The 17,966-nt window shown below is 37.2% G+C and overlaps 1 protein-coding gene across 2 annotated transcripts in view; it reads right to left on the reverse strand.

The window, feature by feature from the left end:
- Positions 1 to 17,966, reverse strand: part of LIFR (LIF receptor subunit alpha) — a 77,587-nt gene that overhangs the window by 38,018 nt on the left and 21,603 nt on the right. For both annotated transcript variants that reach the window (XM_017853198.1, XM_017853197.1), the window contains exons 2-5: positions 16,692 to 16,852; positions 14,931 to 15,045; positions 13,555 to 13,694; positions 9,804 to 9,967 (exon numbers count right to left, since the gene is read on the reverse strand). In XM_017853198.1, coding sequence (XP_017708687.1) covers positions 9,804 to 9,967; positions 13,555 to 13,694; positions 14,931 to 15,045; positions 16,692 to 16,833 — 561 coding nt within the window. In that variant the 5' untranslated portion in view covers positions 16,834 to 16,852. The remainder of the gene's footprint in view (positions 1 to 9,803; positions 9,968 to 13,554; positions 13,695 to 14,930; positions 15,046 to 16,691; positions 16,853 to 17,966) is intronic.

Genomic DNA, 17,966 nt, shown 5'->3' on the forward strand with positions numbered 1-17,966 from the left:
TGGACTAAAGTAATGAATGGGGTTGTACTTTCAAAAGTTTAAGTCAAGGAGAGGAGCAGCATTTCAATAAAATAGTTTAAGACTAGATTTGTTTTTTATTATTATAAGTATTCTATATATTTACGTTTATTTTTAAATAGAATTTTAAATACGTATGTTGTACTAATACAAAATATTATCAATTGTGAGAAATGAGCAAGATTTCAATAAAACATTGAGGTGCTATAAAAGATAACTTGGGACTTCTAGGTAAACACAATAGATTAAACAAATATTTCCTTCTCCCTTACCTCCTGAAATCACTTCAAAGTAGGAGTAAACAGATTTTTTTAAAAGGTGTGAATGGACAAAGACAAAATATAGGAGATAAAGCAACATCACTAAAATCTGGAAGCTGGAAAGCAAATGGATAATGGTAACTGATGTAGAAGCCCTGAGAAAACGCAATCTTAAGCATCCAATGGGAAATACAGGAAACCAGCTTGTTTCTATTACAGAAACGCCAAAGGGCTCAGTGAGTGGCTGTCCCAGGCTCCCCTGGAAATAAAGAGCTCAAAACAGCAGGACTGCTTGAAAGTCGTTTGAAGATATGTTGGCTACCCAGATCCCTTCCCATACTCCATGCTATTGAAGGACTGCCTTTGTTTACCTTGGCAGAAGAATAAAGATTTATGTTCTGGAAGAGTAAAACAGAATATCTTTGGATTGAAGAATTTTAGGAAGAGATGAAAATGGGGACTATCATTCCAAAAACAGGGGGATTGCTAACCCATGCCTTCTTCCTCTGCTCAGCTCACAGGATACTGGTTTGCCAGATTAATCCTCACCAGGTAATAGTCTAAATGAACTTTTCTGAGTCACATGAATAGCTCAAGATAAAATACCTAAAATAAAATTTGGCGTTTGCCACCTGCATAGCCCATCCTCATCACTCCAGAGGGAGGGCCCTCATCAACCAGTCCTATCCAGAGAAACCAAAGTTCCAATTAGATTAAAAAAAAATTTTTAAGAGCCCCTCACTTAACTATGAGCAGCAATCAGGATGACCAGAAAGTGTACAAGAAATTCTAATATGAAAGTCAATAACCAAAAAGAAAAGAAGAAGAAAAAAATGTGAGGAAACAGGGCATGTAGAAAAAAAATTTTAATCATTAGCATCCTCAGAGATAAGATATTGCATCCATGAAACAAAAACTGTATACATTAAAAAAATCCTTTCAAAGAAAGGATCTTCTATAAATTAATAAACATATGAATAGAAATTCAATAGCAAGATGCAAAATTCAGTTTAGAAGAAATTTCTCAGAAAATGGAAAATACATAGAAAACAAGAAAGATAAAAACAATCAGAGGATTGTTGTGGAAGGTTCACGAAGAACAGAAGTTCTAAAAAAAAAAAAAAAAAAGGAGAAAAGAGAAGGACAAATCAAAGAAATAAAACAAGAAATTCCCAAGCTGACACACACGCGTTTTTAGACTGACAGGAGCCCAATGAGTGTCCAGCACAATAGATAAAGATAGATCCACACTAAGAAACAATGGAATCATACCTTCAAAATCTTGACAAAATTTTCCAACCTATAATTCTCACCCAGTTAAACTAGTAATCATGCACAAGTGCAGAACAGACATTTTCATAAATGTGGTATCTCCATGTATTCATTTGGTAAGCATTTTACACTCCGCCCAGTAACGTATGATATGAAAGTTCCAGTTCCTCTGCAACTTCTCAGTATTAGTAATTGATAAGCTTTTAAATTTTTAAATAACTAAATTAAAAGAATAAATTATATTTGCAAGTGAGCTGTTACAGACAGCAAAGAATATCTACAATAGCAAGTAACTACTGGAATACAGTTGGCTCCCTCTATTCATCACTCCGCATCTGTGGGGTTAACCAACTGTGGATCAAAAATACTTGGAAAAAAATTTGCATCTGTGCTAAACATGTGCAGACATTTCTTGTCCTTATTCCTTAAACAATACAGTGTAACAACTACTTACACAACGTTTACATTGTATTAGGTATTACAAATAATCTAAAGAGGGTTTAAAATATACAGGAGGATGCCTGTAGATTGTATGCAAACACTACACTGTTTTACATCAGGAACTTGAGCATCTTTGAATTCTGGTATCTAAGGGAGGTCTGGAAGCAATCCCCCAAAAGATATCAAGGGATAAGTGCATATGCTTCCACAAAAATGAGGAAATAAGAGAAAACTGGAGATTTAGCAAAAGAAGATCCATCTTAAGACAAACTTGTAGGAAATACCCTAGATGATGGAGACCCCTTGGACCACAGCTTCCTAAGGAATGTGCTGAAAGACACTGAGGTCTATCTTGAGTGAGCTATAAATATATCTAGTATTAATCCATTCAAACCTAGAACTGATCGGTAGGGGTTGAGGCTACTGGAGCCTCTGTGATGCCTCTGGCCACAAGCGGTCTCGGCTATTTTACCACACTCTGTGCTATACAAATATTATCAGTGTCTGTGTGAAACCTTCTGTGAATAAGGTTGGGAAGCCAGTCAGAAGGCCCTCAGAGAGATTTATTCGAAAAGATAAAACTGATAAAATACTTAGTATATTTGAAAATTGCAAGGAGATCTACACAGCCTGCAAAGAATTTAGGATTAAAGTAATGAAGCAGAGAAATAAACAAAAAAACAAGATAATACAAGGAGTGTACAAAAAAATGTGGATTTTTTTATAGACCATAATACAAATGAAGAATACCGTTCTACCAAAAATTATCACAGATTCCACTGGAAAAAGATAGGAAAATGGCAGGTTGCAGGGAGAAGGAGTGAGAGGGAGGAGCAGAAAGAAATAAGGCGGTGGGGTGACAGGAGAAAAGGGAGGGGGCTGCTATCAAGAAATAGCAACATAAGCATGCTATTTGGAGAAATGAAGATAAATAATGAAAGGGACCAGTTAAAAGAGGTGAAACAGGTTGTTTCCAGGGAAAGTCAAGGAGGAGTATTTGTATGGGGGGTAGCAGTGCCTAGTGAGCTCTTCCCGGTGTGTGCAGCACACAGCTCCCACTGCTGGACACAGAGACCAACGCACAGACAAGTGCCTCACAAATGAAACATGAATGCAAAGCATTCTTGATTTTTAAATTTTAAAATAATAGCCTTATTACAAAATAATAGAATTATAACATCATAAAATGATCACAAGCAATTTTGTCTTAAATACTGACATTAATAACATACAATTAATAAAAATGTCCTGGAGCATTTTCCCTTTACAGTTCTAAAGAAATGTGTTCTTTCTCATTGCTTCTTGCTATTATTTTCCCAAACAAATTTTTTCCCAAAAGTAGGGAATTACTGTCTTGTCATTGGCTGACTTACACATGTTGAGGAATGAGCTATATGGTTTTAACATAACAGTCCCTTCATTTAAGTCTGATTTCACTCACATTTCAGAATGTCCCTCTTTAATTCTAGTATTCTCTACTTAGTTCCTCCTCAAGTTACATTAAAAATAAAAAAGCCTTGTCCCTATCCATCTGACAAAGGGCTAATATCCAGAATCTACAAGGAACTTAAACAAATTTACAAGAAAAAAATCAAACAACCCCATCAAAAAGTGGGCAAAGGATATGAACAGACAGTTCTCAAAAGAAGACATTTATGTAGCCAATAACAAAAAGCTCATCATCACTTGTCATTAGAGAAATGCAAATCAAAACCACAATGAGATACCATCTCATGCCAGTTAGAATGGCGATCATTAAAAAGTCTGGAAACAACAGATGATGGAGAGGATATGGAGAAATAAGAATGCTTTTATACTGTTGGTGCGAGGGTAAATTAGTTCAACCACTGCGGAGGACAGTGTGATGATTCCTCAAGGATCTAGAAGTAGAAATACCATTTGACCCAGTGATCCCATTACTGGGTATATACCCAAAGGATTATAAATCATTCTGCTATAAAGACACATGCACACGTATGTTTATTGCAGCACTATTCACAATAGTGAAGACTTGGAACCAACCCAAATGTCCATCAATGATAGACTGGATTAAGAAAATGTGGCACATATATGCCATGGAATACTATGCAGCCATAAAAAAGGATGAATTCATGTCCTTTCAGGGACATGGATGAAGCTGGGAACCATCATTCTCAGCAAACTATCACAAGGACAGAAAACCAAACACCGCATGTTCTCGCTCAAAGGTGGGAACTGAAGAGTGACAACACATGGACTAAGTGGGAATTGAACGATGAGAACACATGGACACAGGGCGGGGAACATCATACAGTGGGCCCTGTTGGAGATGGGGGTCTGGGNGTTAGAATGGCGATCATTAAAAGTCTGGAAACAACAGATGATGGAGAGGATATGGAGAAATAAGAATGCTTTTATACTGTTGGTGCGAGGGTAAATTAGTTCAACCACTGCGGAGGACAGTGTGATGATTCCTCAAGGATCTAGAAGCAGAAATACCATTTGACCCAGCAATCCCATTACTGGCTATATATCCAAAGGATTATAGATCATTCTACTATAAAGACACATGCACATATATGTTTATTGCAGCACTATTCACAATAGCAAAGACTTAGAACCCACCCAAATGCCCATCAATGATAGACTGGATAAAGAAAATGTGGCACATATACATCATGGAATACTAAGCAGCCATAAAAAAGGATGAGTTCATGTCCTTTGCAGGGACGTGAATGAAGCTGGAAGCCATCATTCTCGGCAAACTAACACAGGAACAGAAAACCAAACACAGCATGTTCTCGCTCATAAGTGGGAGGTGAATAATGAGAACACATGGCCACAGGGAGGGGGACATCACACATTGGGGCCTGTCAGGGATTGGGGGGCTAGGGGAAAGATAGCATTAGGAGAAATACCTAATGTAGATGATGCACTGATGGGTGCAGCAAACCACCATGGCACATACATACCTATGTAACAAATCTTCAGTTTTGCACATGTATCCCAGAATTTAAAGTGTAATTAAAAAATTACAAAATTAAATAAATAAATAAATAAATAAAAAAGATTCATCCCTAAAGGGAATAGTGACAAACAATATTTTAGCAGCTTTACAGATATACTATTTACTTTGCAGACCCTAGAGCAAATATTGCCACTGTACCAATGATAAAAATGAGGTTTGAGGAGTTATCCTAAGCCCATAAGTGGTAACTCAGAGTGCAAAATGTTAGGCCATAATGACAAGTTAAGCAATATAATTTAAATAAATAATAGCTTTAAGACAGCACTGGTAGAGCTGTATCAAAGTTAGCTGCAAATTAGATTAACAGACAAGTCTTGCCATGAGAATCAAGAAAAGTGAGAGTTTGTGGGCTGAATTAAGATGGGCTTTAAGGCCGGGCGCAGTGGCCCATGCCTGTAATCCCAGCACTTTGGGAAGCCGAGGTGGGCGGATCATGAGGTCAGGAGATGGAGACTACACTGGCTAATAAGGTGAAACCCCATCTCTACTAAAAATACAAAAAATTAGCTGGGTGTGGTGGCTCGTGCCTGTAGTCCCAGCTACTGGGGAGGCTGAGGCAAGAGAATTGCTTGAACCCGGGATGTGGAGGTTGCAGTGAGCCGAGATTGCGCCACTGCGCTCCAGCATGGGCAACAGAGCGAGACTCTGACTCCAAAAAAAAAAAAAAAAAAAGATGGGTTTTAAAATAAGGAGTAGGTAGTCTGGGCAAAAAAGTGAGACCCCATCTCTAGAAAAATTGAAAAAAAAAAAAAAGTTGGGCACAGCTGCATGCATCTGTAGCCCCAGCTACTCAGGACACTGAGGCAAGAGTATCCTTGAGCCTAGAGTTTGAGGTTGCCGTCAGCTATATGATAATGCCACTGTACTCCAGCCGAGGTGACAGAGCAGAACCCTATCTCAAAAAACAAAACAAAACAAAACAAATAAAATAAAATAAAATAAGGGGTAGGATTTGACCTGGGTCTTGAAATGTAGGTTCAAGTAGGATATGTGAGAAGGAAGGGGATGACATTTTAAATTAAAAATATATATATTTCTTATAAAATATAAATTGTAGCAGTTAAGACTCGGAAACCAAGCTGCCTGGGTTGGAATCCTGACTCCACCACTTAAAAGTCTTCCTGTGACTCTGTTACCATCTGTAAAATGGGAATAATAATAGTATCACCCTCCTGGGACTGTTGTGAGGATAAAAAGAATCAAAGTATACAGTAATGTGCTATATAACAATATTTCAGTCAATGTGGGACCACATATACCACGGTGGTCCTTTAAGATTATAATGGAGCTGAAAAATTCCTATTACCAAGTGACATCATAGCCAACATAATGTCATAGTGCAACATATTACTCATGTGTCTGTAGTGATGCTGGTATAAACAAACCTACTGTGCTGCTGGTATAAGAGTATAACACATGTAATTGTACTCTGTACACAATACTTGATAATGATAATAAATGACTATGTTACTGGTGTAAGTATCTAGTGTACTACACTTTCTATCATTATTTTAGAGGGTACTCCTACACATTTTTAAAAGTTAACTGTAAAACAGCTTCAGGCAGGTCTTTCAGGAGGGATTCCAGAAGAAGGCCTTGTTACCAGAGGAGATGAGAGCTCCACACGTTACTGCTCCGAAGACCTTCCAGTGGGACAAGATGTGGAGGTGGAAGACTGTTACACTGACGATCCTAGCCCTGTGTAGGCCTAGGCTAATGTGTGTGTTTTTGTCTTTGTTCTTAACAAAAAAGCTTACAAAGTTAAAGAAAAATAATTTTAAAATACAAACAAGTTTATAGAGTAAGGATATAAAATATTTTGTACAGCTGTATAATGTGTGTGTTTCAAGCTAAGTGTTAACACAAAAGAGTCAAAACGTTTTTTAAAAATTAAAAGTTCTAAAGTAAAAAAGTTACAGTAAGCTAAGGTTAATTTATTACCAAAGAAAGAAAAAAAGTTTTATAAATTTAGTGTGGCCTAATTGTACTGTGTTTATAAAGACTACAGTGGTGAAAAGTCATGTCCTAGGCCCTCACATTTACTCACTGACTCACCCAGGGAAACTCAGTCCTGCAAGCTCCATTCACGGTAAGTGCCTTATACAGGTGTACCATTTTTTATCTTTTTAAACATTTTATTGATACATAGTATTTATGGGATACATGTGAGTATTGATTACATGTAGAGAATGTATAATGATCAAGTCAGGGTATTTGGGGTATCCATTATCTTATGAGTATCATCATTTCTATGTGTTGGGAACATATCAAGTCTTCTAGCTACTTTGAAATATATAATACATGGATGCTAACTACAGTTACCCTACTTGGCTATCTAACATTAGAACTTATATCTTCTATCTAACTCTATATTTGTACCCATTCACCAACCTCTCTTCCTGCCCCTGTCCCACCAACACACCCTTCTCAGCCTCTAGTATTTATCATTCTATTATTAATAATATCTCTACCTCCATGAGATCAGCTTTTTTAGTCTCCATGAGTGAGTAAAAACATATTATATTTATCTTTCTGTGCCTGGCTTATTTCACTTAGCATAGTGGCCTCCAGGTCCATCCTGGTTGCTGAAGATGACATAATTTCATTCTTTTTTTATGGCCAAACAGAATTCCATTGTGTGTATATATCACATTTTCTTTATTCACTCATCTACTGAGGGACACTTAGGTTGATTCCATGTATTTTCTATTGTGAATAGTGCCATGATAAACATGTGAATTCAAGTAACCCTTTAATATACTAATTTCTTTTCCTTTGGACAGATACCCAGAAGTGGGACTGCTGGATCCTATAAAAGTTCTCTTTTTAGTTTTTTGAGGTATCTCCATACCGATTTCCATAGTAGTTGTACTAATTTACATTCCCAATCACATTGTATAAGAGCTTCCCATGCTCCACATCCTCACCAACATATAAGTTTTTTTGTCTTTTTAATAATAGCCATTCTAACAGAAGTGAGTTAATTTGACTGTGGTTTTAATTTGTATTTCCCTGGTAAGTAGCGATGCGGCTGCATTTTTTCATATACCTGTTGTCCATATGTCTTCTTTTGAGAAATGTCTATTTATGTCCTTTGCGCACATTACAATGGCAGTATTAATTTTTTAATTGTTGAGTTGTTTTAGTTCACAGTAGATTCTGGATATTAGTCCTTTGTTGGACAAATAGTTTGGAAATGTTTTCTCCCATTCAACAAACTGTCTCTTCACTCCGTTGCATTCTAGCCTCAGCAGCTGCAGTCTGCGCTTCCCTCACACTTTAGCCTTAGCAGCGGCATATCATGCCCGACTTGTGCTTCAGCAGCCGCAGGCAGGGGACTCCGGGCACATGGAATATACTTTAGCAGTGGAGCCACTGCTAGTGTTCTGCTGGCTGCCTCACTTTCTTCTCCCTTCCCTGCTTTAGGTGCTTCCTGTCACTTCTCTTGAATCCCAATGCTCTCTCTAGGATGATCTATTTGAAGTGTGACTATCTACTACTCCCTATCTTGCTTCTTTGTTGTAGAGAAGGTGAGTACAAGATGCCTCTAGTCAGCCATCTTGAAGCCCCTCCTCCATTTAAAGTCTTCTATACCATATTTTAACATACCTTTTCTATATTCAGATACAGAAATACTTACCATCATTACAACTGCCTCCATTATTCAGTACAGTAACACACCATACAGGTTTGTATGTGGCCTAGAAGCAACAGGTTATTGTCCCATATAGGCTAGGTGCTAGCTGACTAACGTTATTTTAGGAATGAAATACATGGGTTGTCAAAGAGAAACAATAAGAAAGTATGAAATATAGAATAATCTTTTCTTATTATCTTTACTAATCTATGTACTTGAGCAACTTGAACAAATAAACTGTAAAATCACAAGATGGTCTTCTAATTCTTAAACCTGTAACTAAGTAAACTCCAAACCTATCAAGAAAAAGAGTAAAAGGCTGAAAGCAAGCATTTCCATGTAACAGCTGTCAAATTTTTCATAACTGTTGTTCATGACTCCTTAGAGGTCATTCATAAACAGGATTAAAAAAAACGAGAGAGAGAAAAAGCATGTACTGATAAATTCGAGCTTATAGATTTATTTAAAAATGCTCTACGGCTAAACTCTGGCTAAATATGCTTTAAAACATTAGGCCGGGCGCGGTGGCTCAAGCCTGTAATCCCAGCACTTTGGGAGGCCGAGACGGGCGGATCACGAGGTCTGGAAATCGAGACCATCCTGGCTAACACGGTGAAACCCCGTCTCTACTAAAAAAAAATACAAAAAATTAGCCGGGAATGGTGGCAGGCGCCTGTAGTCCCAGCTACTTGGGAGGCTGAGGCATGAGAATGGCGTGAACCCGGGAGGCAGAGCTTGCAGTGAGCCCAGATCGTGCCACTGCACTCCAGCCTGGGGCGACAGAGCAAGACTCCGTCTCAAAAAAAAAAAAAATTAGACAAAGGTAAAATAATACACTAAATTAAATGTACACTTTCATTTACATAAAAACATGCATATAAACAAGTCCAGACAGGAATACACAAAAATAGTACTTACTATGTTCAGATGGTAGAATCACGGCTTATTTCTCCCCTAATTTCCTAAGCTATCTATAACGGTTACACATCTTTTAATAACTAACAAGTGATTTTTATATCATGCATGATGTTTTTAATGAACCCTGAAACGTATCTGATTTACTTCCTAAATAATCCAAAAGTTCACCGATACCACCTTAAGACTTCCTGAAAAAAAAAGTATTCAGTTTCTTTAATGTCATAGGAAGAAAATCTACATTCAAACTTACTAATTTTACGAGCTCCATACTCTCTTTACGTAGAATTTTAATTTCCCAGATAACATTTGAGTGGTGTGGAAAAACTGAACCCCTGTCATTCCACTTTAGGTATAATGTAGAGGTTGAGAAATCAGCAGACAAATTCAAGATCTCTGGAGTATCTGGAATTAAGGCTTTAAAAAAAGGAAACAAAAGAGAAAACTTAGTAAAATAAGTAATGATTTTTCATACTGTAACTCTGCTAATCAACTACTTATAAACTCTATTCCTTCTTGATCAAAAAATCAACAATCAAGATTTAAAAGGAAATTCTAGAACCTAGTAATCCTGGCTGCAGTAAAAAGGACATGGACTAAGATGCCATGTAAGGAAAAGATAAAATGTCATGGACATTTCAAAGAAAGGACTGGATCAAAGAAATGAAGGGTTGGTTCTAATGATAAAGGGAAACAACCAATATTCTCTCAAATTTCTGAAAAAGGGGAACAAATATATTATTTATTTGTAGAGGTAGCTCCAAATACTTAATCAGCCAAATTTAAGAAAATTATTTATTAGCTGGCTGTTTCAAATCCACAGCACATTTTCTAATATAAACAGCAACTACGTTTCTATAGTACTATAGTGTCATTTAGTCAGGAACCTACAGGTAGGCAACATCAGAGAGAAGAAAACAAGCTTCCTCTGTAGGGCTGTAGGCTAGCCCTAAGAAAATGACAAAATATAGAAAGTTTGTTTTGGTAAACGCTTCTCTCTGTTTTCTCTGCAGCTGTCTCAGGCATCTCCTGGTGTCAGAGTCCCTCATGCTGGGGGATGTCACCCACTTGAGAAATGCTATGGGCATTACTGATTTTAGATACCATTAAATAGTAGCAGGATTGTCTCAGTGACTAAGGCATTGAATTAAGAAGTCAATGGCTACTTGCAGAAGTAGCAGGTTGTAAGATGTAAGAAGTAGCAGGATGTAAGAAGTGTGTCAGAAAGGTTCCTTTATCAGTGGTATGCAACACAGACTGAGGGGGATTGAGACAGGTGATAAGGTGACCAATTAGGAGACCACTGGAGCAATCCTGGCTAAAGTAACAAGGATATAAACTAAGATGCCATCTATGGAAAAGATGTCATGGACATTTCAAAGAACTGACTAGATTAAAGAAAAAAAGGGTTGGTTCTAATGCAAAAGGGAAACAACCAATATTCTCTCAAGTTTCTAGCTCAGAAAGCAGCAAGAGGAGCAAAAGGAATTGGGAGCCACTGTGAAGAAACACAGAAGCCTGGCTGTGGATGAGTAAGTGTCAGGGGAAGAAGATACCACGGAGTCAGAACCGTGGATGCAGACTTAAAAGGAACTCACTGCGTGTAGTGGAAGAAAAGAGCATGAACACACAGATATAAACCAGCCAAAGCTCCTTCTAGTGGCTGCCGATAGACAATTACACCTTCGAGGAATGAAAAATACCAACATGAATCCAGAGAGGGAATCCTAGAAGCAGAAGGAAACCAGAGAGAATCCAGGATCATCAAAATAAAAACAAATAGTTGTTATCTGGGCCAAATAGAACAGTTTATAGAAGACGACTGTGGAAAAATCATTGGCGAGGCTACTGTTAATATCTGAGAAAGAAGTTTAGGAGAACAGTGGGCTCTGAAGCTGCATTACAAAAGGTAAAGAGAAAAAAATCCATGCTCAAAGGTTTGGGCATCTCCTAGGGAGAATCCAGGACACTAAAAAAGGTAGCATGAAGAGTAATGTATCCTTGAAAATCATTAAATCTCCCTAACGGCAGATAAATCATGGAAAATTTTGAACCAATGGAAAACAAAGAAAGTATGAGCACGTTCCATTCTATAAAATGTAGGCTTTCTGGTTTGAGAATCAGAGAGACTTGGACTTTCTTCCATGTTTCTTCCTCAAATAACAGTAAAGTAAAGGTGAGTTAGAAGAAATCCATAGACTCATCCTTTCTTGCCTCATTTCTATCCTAGCTCAAGGACCAATTACATCTAGTCATGGTAAGCCCAAAACTGCAGGAGAGTGCAGGGCTAGAGTAGCTGAATATGCTAAACAACAAAAAGGGCAGAACAAACCAATACACATTGATCTCAGAACTTAAAAATAGTTCTTAAAAACAGATTTAACTAAAATTTGCCCTATACAGTGTTTGATACTGGATTTATGTAAAGTGTTTAGGGCTGTACGGGACACAGAACATGTGGATTTACAGTCTAAACTACAGAGCAAAGTCAACAGTTACATGGCTGTATAAGGAGAGTGGAGGATGCTTCATAAAGAGGTTATAAGTGGGCAGCTGCTTGTGAAAAAGGAAAAATTAAGACAAACGAGAGGTAAGAAGTTAATTTAGCACCAGGACAGGTAAAGTTCAGGGTGCCAGTGTGACAAGAAAAGAGCAAGAGGCTTCCAAGAACATGGCTCTTCTTTCAAATGATTCAGTATGTCACATGAGGTAGTAACTTACAATTTCTGAAACACGGGAGTACTATACTAAGACAATGCTCATCTTTAAAGTGCTTCTCTCCCTGAGAAGTCCACATAATTTACATTTTATTTAAATAGCAGTGGGCTACTCTTAAAAACACAAGTCATATCCAATATTTCAAGCTAAAGACAGTAATGGCCATAATTACAAATACAAGGATTTTAAAAAGCCACTGTTCCCTTTCTTTTCTTTAGAGCATATAGAGAAGTTTCCCCTAAGCTCCCATGAACTACCATCTTCATTTTGTGCTAAACAGATATGTGAGGACAATGCTAACTTGCTTTCTAGAAACTCAGATAGGAAAGAAATTTAATGAAAGTCTTTCTTATTTTCTTCTAATGCTAATTCAGCTTTACCCATAAACTACACACTCTTGCTTCCTTAGGACATCAGGACGTAAGAGTTTTCCCAGCTTTTTTACAGGACCCACGTTATTTATTCTGCTTCAGAATGACCCAAATTTTCAGGTGATTTTAAGAAATGCAGACATTAAAATCTTAAGAATTTTCATGCTTACACAAGGGAAGTACAAACTTTACTCTCTGTGTGTGTGTATATATACACAAAATCTTGTTTGCTTTATGTAATTTCAAAAGCATCTTTAGATCCACAGACACTTAGTTTTCATACTTTTATTTAGTAGCAAATTGTCAAGAGACCCAGATTCTCTAAAGGACAGCTATACATGCATTGCAGAGCTTCTCTTGCACACAGTAGGCACTCAAAGATTTGCTGATGTATCCATCTCCTCCCTTCCTTACACTCACCTAATTTGCTTTTCAATTTTCTTACCCCAATATCATTATTCTAATCACAATCAGGACCGTTACTATTTATAATGCTACCAATACATTACATGATATGTAAAATACAAGGAACTATTAATCGACTGAGTCGCCTAGAGTCTGTCTTGATTTGCCTTTCTGATTCTAATACTGTCATTTTTCAGTAGCTTCCCAGACAAGACTATGCCCTAGAGCGAGGGGCATTTGAGAAATTCTGGAAGGTACGCAAGAGCCAAGGGGGCTAAGGAAAGAGTATGGAACTGAGGGAAGGAGCTTGAATTCTGGGATATTTTGATTGGCCAGAAGAAAAGTTTGCTTCCTTCTGATCTTGGCTACCATTTACAATTCATAGGAAGGTTGCTGAGTGAATTAAAAGCATTAGCATAACACATGAAATTCAAAGAACTAGAAAGCACCACAATACTAACAAATGACACTTGAGTTACTTTAAAATCGAGTTTGTTTGCAAAGACTTACAAACATTTTGTTCATTTAGTGTGAATTTACTTGTAGAACTTCCAAAATCATGTAGAGAATTTATTGTTATTTCATAATCACCATGTGAAAGAGCTGGAATTTTAATATTTGTTTTCTCCAGTTGATAACAAGAATGGGACCTGTAACAAGAAGAAATTGAATTTTAATTAGCAAATAAAATTAATAGTATAATTTTCATAAAATTTGGTTAACACAAAATACAAAGGAAAAAACTTCATGCCCTTTTGTTGCAAAACATGATAGGTTGTACTGCATTTTAAGACTGAAAAAACAGATTGGTAGTAATTTTACCAATGTAGGGGTAGGAAAAACAACCACACTGTACCAAAAGTAGAGTAAGCACAGAGGACTCCATACAGCTGGAGTTTTTGCATGCCTTTCAAAATCCCACCTCAACCTTCCCTTCGTAGGCTGACTTCCACTGCTCACGTTCCACCCCTTCACTGGAGGACCAGCGCATCACAGCGCTCCTCATGCTAGGATGATGTTCAATGGATACTGATGAAGGAAATGAAACTGGCAACTCCCCTGTTCCTCTGCCTTGGCTCATGGTTTATTCTTAACAGAACTTCCTCTTCAGTTCTGTTTCCAAAATACTTCCAGTTCCCCTGGTATCTCTGGGTGCTCAGGACTCTGGACTTGAATGGGTCCAGCTCATCTCCTTCTAAACCTCTCACATGGCAAGGCTTCTTTAGGCATCAGCAATGAACACCTGAATTCTCCAAATCATGCCATCTCATACATTTAAGCCATTGTACACAATATTCTTTCACGGTGGAATGTCCTCCTATTGCTTTTCTGCTGAGAAAACTGAGTGTGCCTACTCCAGAATTACACCTCCTCTGACAGCCTTTCTGGACTTTCATACTCCTAGTGTACACTCCCTTGCAAAAAACCCACAGCATTGCTACTATTTGTTTATTGTGACCAGGGGAGCAGGGGACCAGAACTAACTTCCTCTCTGTTTGGCCTGTGGTGGGCATGTGTGCTCTTCAGCAAACTTTTCAGGGTCCCCCTTCTGGACTCACACTAAGACCGTCCTTCCCTGCCTCTCTGAAGCAAGGTATAGCCATGTGACTTTATTTGGTGGGAAAAATCTGAGTGACAGTCTTATCTACCAGATCAAGAAGGAAGCTCTGAAAGCCAGTGCAGACTCTGTCCCCTCTTCTTACCTTGCTATCACACCTCATAATGCCTGGTGCCCTACAGGAGAAAAATGAGGCAGAAGTCATGGCAGACTCTGCTGAACACAGAACACAAGCAGGAAATAACCCTTTAGTTTCACAAGCAACAAGAAAGTAAGAATTGAGGGTCATTTCTGCAATTCAACCTAGCTCATTGTGAATTAAAATTACCTGTTTTCAATGCAAACTTCATAATCAATACCACGGCCTGTTCCAGAGGGTGCTTTCCAATAACAGTCCCACACTTGCAAATTGTTAGTTACACACTTCAAATCATGAGGAGCCCCTGGAGAAGGAGAAACACACACACACACACACACACACACACACACACACAGAATATGCTGAGTAAGTCAACTGCACTCTAAAAGGTCAAGCATTTTCAGTTGTAAGTACAAGCATGTGTGTCTGTAGAGAGCCCATGTTTTTTCAAAAAGATGATCCTGCAGTCATGGGAGTGGACTGGTTTTCTATTTCTTTTGCAGCTTTGGTTTAAAAAAAAAAACTAAAGGGTAAACTGATGAAAGTGGGCTAGCTACTAGACCATTTTGGGGTTAGGCTGCTATCAAAAATTCCACTTCCAAGCAACTAAGACAAATTAAGGGAGTGAGTGGCTAGTCATGTAGATTCAATAATGGGACCAAGAGAGGGCGTGAGGCAAGTCTAGCACCTCTTGAATCTTCAATAGCCCCACTTGAGGAAAAAACAAAGACAAAAAACAAAAACAAATAAGTCAAGTAAAAATGATGTGCCTTCCAAGTCTTTAAACAAAACTTTGAAACTCCTAGCCACCACCACTTCACTGCTTGCTACCAGACTGCCCGCTTGGTAGAACTCCTATAACTAATCTTTAGGTTATTATGAAGTATATTAAATTTAAACAGTAATAAACTCATGAGTTCATTTGAGAAATGCGTTTTTGGTGTGGGCCTAAACAATTGAAAAGTAACAATTCAAAAGATTACAATCCTACTAGTACTTACATCTATAAAATAACATTACATCATGGAATATGTAAGCACTATGCAATGAAAAAAGTCACCCCGAAAAAAAATGAGTAAAAAGAAGGGGGTATAAGAGAGAGGGAAAGAGGGAAGAAAGGAGGGAAAGAAAGGGAAAAGGCAATTATAGAATAAAAAAAGGTAGTCCATCTCAGATTCTATAAATGTTTATGAAAATGTTTTGTTTTGTTTTGTACATGGTTGGTATGATCTTCACTGTAGGAATCAATTATAAAGCTATTTATATAAGACAGAAAAACAAATATTACATTAAAAGTACTCACATTATAAAGCAGCAATAATCATAATAATAAAGTAATTTAATGAAGGACCTTGGGGAAAAGAGATCTGTTTAAATATGGAAATAATATAAAAACTACACCAAGGGGCAGGAGGATGAGAATTTCTTTATAGAAATAAGCTATAAAATATCTACATAAAGATTCTTAATATATTTAAGATGTAACATAATACATTTAAAAGTATTTGGATTTCATTGATATGACATTCTAAAAAGGTAACATTATAGAGACAGAAAACAGTGTCTATGGAGACAAGGCAGTGCTGGCAGGGGATGGGCCCGGGAGGGGTGACTACAGAGGAGCCAGGAAGCTTTTGCAGTGCCAGGGCTGTTCCCTATCTTGATTGTGCTGCTGGTTACATAACTATATCCATCGTCAAAACTCACAGAACTGAATCTTAAAGGCAAATTTTATTGTATGTAAATTATATCTTATATTTTTACGGTAAAATAATATTTTGATCTATCATTAAGGATCTTTTAAAAGAAACTAAAAGTACATAGAAAAAAGATGACAAAAAATGAATTTTAATCAACAAAATCCTAAAGGGGTCAATAAAGCAACAAAATTACTTCACCATGGAAATAAAACTGCAATCTGTTCATTCTCTGGAAGGCTGATGCACTTACCCTTTTTCTGGCTATTTACTTGATTCATTAGATACAGAAGAATAAATGTTGATAAGAGCCACTGGAAATTTGAAGCAGTCCTCATTCTTTTATTGTCCACCATCCAGGATGCTCGTTTCAAACATACGTAAATATCCATCATCTGTGCAATGCAGTCAGTCCTAGGTTAGGAGAGGAGTTTCAGATGGTGTTCAGATTGTTCTGAAGGCTCACCTTATACTGTGTACACAAACACTCTGACACTCTGACAGATTCTGAAACATTGTACATTTAGAGACTTTGGAGCTACTTAAACTCAAGTTTCCCTGGCTTGTGAAGACATCAATAATTGGACACAGCTGTGGCTTTAGTTATCTACTAGAAGGCCAATTTTCAAATGATGGGCTTCAAGTTCAAAATTATAACTATAATTATAAAATTACAACAAAATTATAAGCACATGGCTATCAACTCTACTCCAACACTACTAAAATGTAGAAAAGCAGTGCATGAGACTGAAGTTTTGACAATTTTAAGTGATACCTGGATTGATATTTTTATGTATTTTATTAGTATGTTAACTTGTGTTTAGTCATTTACGACAAGTAATATTAGTTTTGTTTCCCATTTACATGGTGATGGAAAGTTTCTATTTCATATAAATTTAATAATTTAAAGAGAAAAAACTAGGGTAACAGTATGGAGATGTTGCACATTGGACAGTTAGGGATCCCCCACAGTAATGAAATTCCCATCCACCCTTCATCTTTTCTTCCTAGAGGGACACCACCAGCCAACAAGGTTCTTCTGATACACTGAAAACTCTTGTGTCAGACCTAAAATTGACTCATTATATTACAACATTGGCACAGGGCACCAAAGATTACAAAACATATAAGCAAAGGCTAAAATATTAAAGATAAATTTAGGATAACCAAAAGGAAAATAAAAAGTATTTCCAGAGAAAATGAGGATGATACAGGAAACAAGAAAACTAAAAAGAAAAAAAAGAACCTAAGAAAACTCTAAATAGTATCCTCAGAGTAAACATGGCGTAACTATAAAAAACAAGAGGATGCAATAAAAAAGGAATAACAGGAAATAAAAATACCTCTTAGAAGTTAAACATATTGTCTGATATTATTAAAATAAGAAAAAGATTGCATAATCTTTCAGGAAAAAATACAAAAAAAAAAAAAAAGAAGAAGAAAATGTGGGAAAAGAGATGAGAAATGGAGACTCGATAAAGGAAAGGAGATCCAACACCTAAACAACTGGAGCCCATTGAGAGAATTC

Source organism: Rhinopithecus bieti, unplaced genomic scaffold (genome assembly GCF_001698545.2).
Source record: "Rhinopithecus bieti isolate Rb0 unplaced genomic scaffold, ASM169854v2 scaffold_34818, whole genome shotgun sequence".
Classification (NCBI taxonomy): Eukaryota; Metazoa; Chordata; class Mammalia; order Primates; family Cercopithecidae; genus Rhinopithecus; species Rhinopithecus bieti.